The sequence below is a fragment of the Rhinoderma darwinii genome, chromosome 5, assembly GCF_050947455.1.
Source record: "Rhinoderma darwinii isolate aRhiDar2 chromosome 5, aRhiDar2.hap1, whole genome shotgun sequence".
Taxonomy (NCBI): Eukaryota; Metazoa; Chordata; class Amphibia; order Anura; family Rhinodermatidae; genus Rhinoderma; species Rhinoderma darwinii.
The window spans coordinates 289,952,746-289,959,722 of record NC_134691.1 but is presented as its reverse complement, the minus strand read 5'-3'; the positions used below and the strand labels follow the sequence as shown (position 1 = coordinate 289,959,722).

Below are 6,977 nucleotides of genomic sequence, written 5' to 3'. Positions count from 1 at the left end.
GTCGTTCACATCTGCGTCGGGACTCCGTTCATGGGTTCCGTCAGAGTTTTCCGTCAGGGGAACCCATGAACAGAATCCAAACTGAAATAAACGGAAACGTAGGAATCAATACCGTAGTCGACTGCGCTATTCATTCCATCAAAACGACAAAACCCTTGCGCAACGCTTACAAACAGAAACCAATTGCACCGGATCCGTCACCATTGAAATCAATGGTGATGCAAACAGAAACCTATGGTTTCCGTTTGTCTCAGTATGGATTACGTTCATGGGATCCCTGACGGAAAGGTCCGACAGAACCCATGAACGGATCCCAGACGCAGATGTGAACGAAGACTAAAGCTGACGGGACACACAACAGTCCCCTTGATTCTAATAATTTACTATAAGGGTATGTGCACACGATAACTGCAATTACGTCTGAAAACAGCTCCTGAATTTCAGACGTAATTGCATGTACTCGCGTTTTGCGGGGTGTCTTTTACGGACGTAATTTGGAGCTGTTCTTCATTGGAGTCAATGAAAAACGGCTCCAATTACGTCCCAAGAAGTGTCCTGCACTTCTTTTGACGAGGCTGTAATTTTACGCGCCGTCTTTTGACAGCAACGCGTAAAATGAAAGGTCGTCGGCACAGTACATCGTAAAGTCCATTGAAAGTAATGGGCAGATGTTTGCCGACGTATTGGAGCCGTTTTTTCAGACGTAATTCGAGGCGTAAAACGCCTCCATTATGTCGGGAAATAGGTCGTGTCAACCCAGCCTAAGGGCTTATTCAGACGAACGGTATATACGTCCGTGCAACGGACCTATATTAGTCTATGGGGCCGTGCAGACAGTTGCGTAATTTTTATGCAGCGTGAGTCCGCTGCGAAAAAATCACGACATGTCCGTTCTTTGTGCGTATTTCGCACATCACGCACCCATTGAAGTCAATGGGTGCGTGAAAACGGCGCGTTTTTTGCGTTCGCAAAACGCACACGCTCGTGTGAATCCGGCCTAAGTGTTGTTCTACCTGCCTGCGGTGTTTTACTAGTTTAGAACTGTAGATGGCGATGTAGCAGGAAGTGATGTGCTTTCAGTGGCCGGCAGTTACTCTCAAGGAGGACTGCAGTATAAATAGATTTGCATGATACTGATGGAGATGTAACTTTGGACCTGAGCAATAACACTGCCACCGTCATTCTACTGTGGGTTGAGAATGTGGAGAGGGGCATCTAACTGCACCTCCCTCAAGAGCCAAGTCCAAAATCTTTTTCACTGTCCCTTTTTTCTCTCTTCTCTTTTGTTTGCAGGCTTGCAGCATTGTGGGGACTATATAGGGCAGTATTATATGGACTATATAAAGCAGCATTGTGGGGACTATATAGGGCAGCATTGTGGGCACTACATAGGGCAGTATTATATGGACTATATAAGGCAGCATTGTGGGGACTATATAAGGCAGCATTGTGGGGACTATATAGGGCAGCATTGTGGGGACTATATAGGGCAGTATTATATGGACTATATAAGGCAGCATTGTGAGGAGTATGTAGGGCAGCATTGTGCGGACTATATAGGGCAGCATTGTGGGGACTATATAGGGCAGTATATGGGCTATATAGGGAAGCATTGTGGGAAGTATATAGGGCAGCATTGTGGGGACTATATAGGGCAGCATTGTGGGGACTATATAGAGCAGAATTATAGGAACGGTACAACAAAAACTTGTAAGAAAAGGCACATCAGAATTGTTATTTTATAGAGAATACAAGTATTTTGTAAAACAGACATGTAAAGAAAGATGGCAGGTCCTCATTAAAGGCTCATGCACACGTCAAAGCTGTGTGCACCGAAACTGTACGGCTCCCTACGAGACTGTATTTTGAGCTTGCCACCATATGGTGCCTAGATGAGAATCCCACTGTAATATGGCATGTAACAAAGACACACTTTTATTATTTTTCAAGAGTTTCATTTGAGAAAAAACCCTCTGTGTGTCCCAGTATATTATCGGAGGCACACAGAGGGGCCAATAGAATTTAATGAGCACCATATAAGGGCCTGTTCATATCAGCGTTGCCCTTCCGTGAGGGGTTTCCGGCTGAGGTTTCCGTCAGGTTAACCCCTCAACGTTTACGTCACCATTGATATCAAGGGTGAGGGAAATGGAAGCTAAGGTTTCCTTTTGACTTTCCGTTGAGGGGTTAACCTGACAGAAACCCCTCAACGGAAGGGCAACGCTGATGTGAACAGGCCCTTACCAAACTGTACAACCTGTAAGGGTTTGTTCACACACAGGATACATTTTGTAAGATCTTACATTGTCATTTTTAAAGATCCCCATCAAGTGACCAAATAGAATACGTTGTAAAGCCACAACATACCATATTCCCCACAGTTTTCCACCGTTGACTTCAATATGTAAAAACCAGGACACATGGGATGTAAACATGTGACTTCACATGTGGTACTATGATGTGGTTTTCTATAGGATCATTTCTTGGATCACTCATTAGAACTGTATCATGTGAACATAGCTAAACGCATGAGACTCTACCACACTGCCAATCTGCAGGGGTGATGGTGTAGATGAGGGAAAGGCACATGAACCCTGGTCAAGCTGCCCTGAATTGTTTGTTTATTGGGCACTTTGTTACTTTGAATCAGACTGCCGTAACTGTCCCACAGGCAGAATGTATGACGGCATGTCCTGATATGGAATGATGGAAGTGGTGAGGGCATGTTCTGCAGGGTATGATGGGAGTAGTAAGGGCAGGTCCTGCAGGGTATGATGGGAGTAGTGAGGGCAGGTCCTGCAGGGTATGATGGGACTAGTGAGGGCAGGTCCTGCAGGGTATGATGGGAGTAGTGAGGGCATGTCCTGCAGGGTATGATGGGAGTAGTGAGTGAGGGCAGGTCCTGCAGTGTATGATGGGAGTAGTGAGTGAGGGCATGTCCTGCAGGGTATGATGGGAGTGGTGAGGGCATGTCCTGCAGGGTATGATGGGAGTAGTGAGTGAGGGCAGGTCCTGCAGTGTATGATGGGAGTAGTGAGGGCATGTCCTGCAGGGTATGATGGGAGTAGTGAGGGCATGTCCTGCAGGGTATGATGGGAGTAGTGATGGCAGGTCCTGCAGGGTATGATGGGAGTAGTGAGGGCAGGTCCTGCAGGGTATGATGAGAGTAGTGAGGGCATGTCCTGCAGGGTATGATGGGAGTAGTAAGGGCAGGTCTTGCAGGGTATGATGGGAGTAGTTAGGGCAGGTCCTGCAGAGTATGATGGGAGTAGTAAGGGCATGTAATCTAGGGTATGATGGGAGTAGTAAGGGCACGTTCTGCAGAGTATGATGGGAGTAGTAAGGGCAAGTCCGTATGATGGGAGTAGTGAATGCAATCCTGCAGGGTATGATGGGAGTAGTAAGGGCATGTCCTGCAGGGTATGATGGGAGTAGTAAGGGCAGGTCCTGCAGGGTATGATGGGAGTAGTTAGGGCAGGTCCTGCAGAGTATGATGGGAGTAGTAAGGGCAGGTAATCTAGGGTATGATGGGAGTAGTAAGGGCACGTTCTGCAGAGTATGATGGGAGTAGTAAGGGCAAGTCCGTATGATGGGAGTAGTGAATGCAATCCTGCAGGGTATGATGGGAGTAGTAAGGGCATGTCCTGCAGGGTATGATGGGAGTAGTAAGGGCAGGTCCTGCAGGGTATGATGGGAGTAGTTAGGGCAGGTCCTGCAGAGTATGATGGGAGTAGTAAGGGCAGGTAATCTAGGGTATGATGGGAGTAGTAAGGGCACGTTCTGCAGAGTATGATGGGAGTAGTAAGGGCAAGTCCGTATGATGGGAGTAGTGAATGCAATCCTGCAGGGTATGATGGGAGTAGTGAAGGCAATCCTGTAGGTATGATGGGAGTAGTAAGGATAGGTCCTGCAGGGTATGATGAGAGTAGTGAAGGCAATCCTGCAGGGTATGATGGGAGTAGTAAGGGCACGTCCTGCAGAGTATGATGGGTGTAGTAAGAGCAGGTTCATCAGGGTATGATGTGAGTAGTGAAGGCAATCCTGCAGGGTATGATGGGAGTAGTGAAGGTAATCCTGCAGGGTATGATGGGAGTAGTGAAGGCAATCCTGCAGGGTATGATGGGAGTAGTGAAGGTAATCCTGCAGGGTATGATGGGAGTAGTGAAGGTAATCCTGCAAGGTATGATGGGAGTAGTGAAGGCAATCCTGCAGGGTATGATGGGAGTAGTGAAGGCAATCCTGCAGGGTATGATGGGAGTAGTGAAGGCAATCCTGCAGGGTATGATGGGAGTAGTGAAGGTAATCCTGCAGGGTATGATGGGAGTAGTGAAGGTAATCCTGCAGGGTATGATGGGAGTAGTGAGGGCAATCCTGCAGGGTATGATGGGAGTAGTGAGGGCAATCCTGCAGGGTATGATGGGAGTAGTGAGGGCAATCCTGCAGGGTATGATGGGAGTAGTGAAGGCAATCCTGCAGGGTATGATGGGAGTAGTGAAGGCAATCCTGCAGGGTATGATGGGAGTAGTGAAGGCAATCCTGCAGGGTATGATGGGAGTAGTGAAGGCAATCCTGCAGGGTATGATGGGAGTAGTGAAGGTAATCCTGCAGGGTATGATGGGAGTAGTGAAGGCAATCCTGCAAGGTATGATGGGAGTAGTGAAGGCAATCCTGTAGGTATGATGGGAGTAGTGAAGGTAATCCTGCAGGGTATGATGGGAGTAGTGAGGGCAATCCTGCAGGGTATGATGGGAGTAGTGAAGGTAATCCTGCAGGGTATGATGGGAGTAGTGAGGGCAATCCTGCAGGGTATGATGGGAGTAGTGAAGGTAATCCTGCAGGGTATGATGGGAGTAGTGAGGGCAATCCTGCAGGGTATGATGGGAGTAGTATGTGTAGTGTCCTCCTGTCACATGTGACATCAGGCAGTACATAGATCAGTACGCTCACAACTCCCTCTTCCTCAGCTCCTCCCCCCGCCCTGCCGGCCTGCCTGCCTGTGGGAAGTGCAGCTATGCCCGGCATTGTCACTGGGTATGTGCGTTGATGTCTTTGTGTCTGGCAGTAGAGGAGCAGCCGGCGTGTTCTTTGTCTTCTTCCCAGTTTTAGGGGAAACTCCGGCTGCTCCGCACTGCCCATCTGATACCCGCCCGGTTATGCTCGCTGCATGCATCTTGTGCCCACGGCCCCTGGCAGCAGACTGAAGGGTACCAGAGGGGAGCTGGGAAGTTTCCTCGTCGTCTTGGCCCGGCAGGGATACAATGAAGGATCTGAAGAAGTATATGACAGAAGGTCTGCTGCAGTTCGCCATCCTGCTGAGCCTGGTCGGGGTGAGGGTGGATCTGGACTCTTACCTGCCGCCCATCAGGGAGATCATCCTGGGGACCAGCTCTGCCTACACTCAGATCCCCTTCCACAGTCTGAGGGACACTTGGGAGGGGTCCAGCCTGCACCCCAAGAACCCGGACCTGGACTCGTTCTTCACTGCCAGGAGGCTGCTGGAGGAAGTGAGGGCGCTGGGGGACACACGAGTGCCCAGGACTGAACTCAGCGCCTGGCTGGTGCATACGGTGCCTGCGGATGCTGCGGAGACTGGCACGGTTAGTGCCCTGCTCAGTGCAGGCTCCAATGAAGAGGGCAGCGCTAGCACAGATACCCCAAGCCACAGTGAAGGCCCAAGCCAGCCACCTGCAAGAAGCAGCAGCCTACAGCCAAGCCATGCCACCCCTTCACAGCCTCAAATTGGCACAGGTGCCACCTCCACCTCTGGAGACTATACCAAAGAGGTAACTAAGGGGAAGAATCTTTCATTTTTATCGATGGGTAAACGATGTGAGTCTAATGGATTACAGATCATATCTGATCCTGCAATCATTGAGACACCAAATGTAGAAAGATTTGTCGCAGACTCCTGCCTAGTGCGACAGTTGCAATATGTAGGTGCGATGTACATGGGACAGGTTTTTTTGTTATTTTTCTGACGGTATTTTTCAGTAAATCATGTAAGGTTTTTCCTATAGGGTAATATGGAAAATATGTATAAATGCGATTTTAATAGGATTTGTGTAGTCCCAACTGCAGGGGGCAATAATACCCCAATATGAGCAGATGACCTAATGTCACATGATGGACGTCATCAGAAGTTGTTACATTGTATCAGTGCCCATCACCTCATGCCCTTCATATCAGCTGTTTATTTAGTCACAGAACCAATATGGAGGCATCATGTGTGTCTGTAGCATTGAGCACCACGCCCTGCCCAGATTTTCTTTCATTCTCCTCATTATAATATATAGAAGTAACACAACAAACTCACCTATATTGATCCCTTTGTCTTCATAGCTGTTGTTGCAATAACATGAGGGTGTTTGTAAACAGGACTGGATTGTTACATTGTATCGGGAGGTTTGTTGTTGGCACATCCTGCCACTTCACATACTGTAGGTTGGGTGTACAGTTTTATGTAAAGTAGAAGGTTTCGTTTTTGGAGGTGTTGCATCACTTGTAAAACTTTTGGATAGATTTTTGGCACTACAATTACGATTTCTTCTGTTTCACAATAATTCTCAGTTTCACTTATTGAGGGAGAATAAAGGGGGGTAATCCATGTCTAGCAAGATGTACAGTAGAGAAATCTGAGGCCTGTAAGATGCAGGATCAATGTTTATCTGTTAGGAGACAGGTGCCCTTTAAACATAGGCATCTGGAAAATGATCTAGGGTTGTCCCAGTGGGTGCAGACAAAACCTACTCTACAGCTTCCCAGCCCCCAATTCAGAGGAGCTGATCACTGCCATTAGTCCCCCATATGAAGCCTGTATGGCGGCACACAAGTCCCTGCGGTTCTACATGATGGAGATGCAGGCACTGTGTTTGGTGCTGTATTGTGCCTTCATACAGCACTTTGTTCTCCCATACATGCAGTGTATCTAGGGGAGAATACCTCTGTGATATATTATGCAATGGAACGTGCCACCATTT

The 6,977-nt window shown here is 48.2% G+C and overlaps 1 protein-coding gene across 1 annotated transcript in view; it reads left to right on the top strand.

Annotated features, from left to right (window-relative positions):
* The first annotated feature begins 4,896 nt into the window (after positions 1-4,896).
* NFE2L3 (NFE2 like bZIP transcription factor 3) overlaps positions 4,897-6,977 on the top strand; it is a 49,850-nt gene continuing 47,769 nt past the window's right edge. Inside the window, exon 1 of the mRNA XM_075827270.1 lies at positions 4,897-5,783. Coding sequence (XP_075683385.1) covers positions 5,259-5,783 — 525 coding nt within the window. The 5' untranslated portion in view covers positions 4,897-5,258. The remainder of the gene's footprint in view (positions 5,784-6,977) is intronic.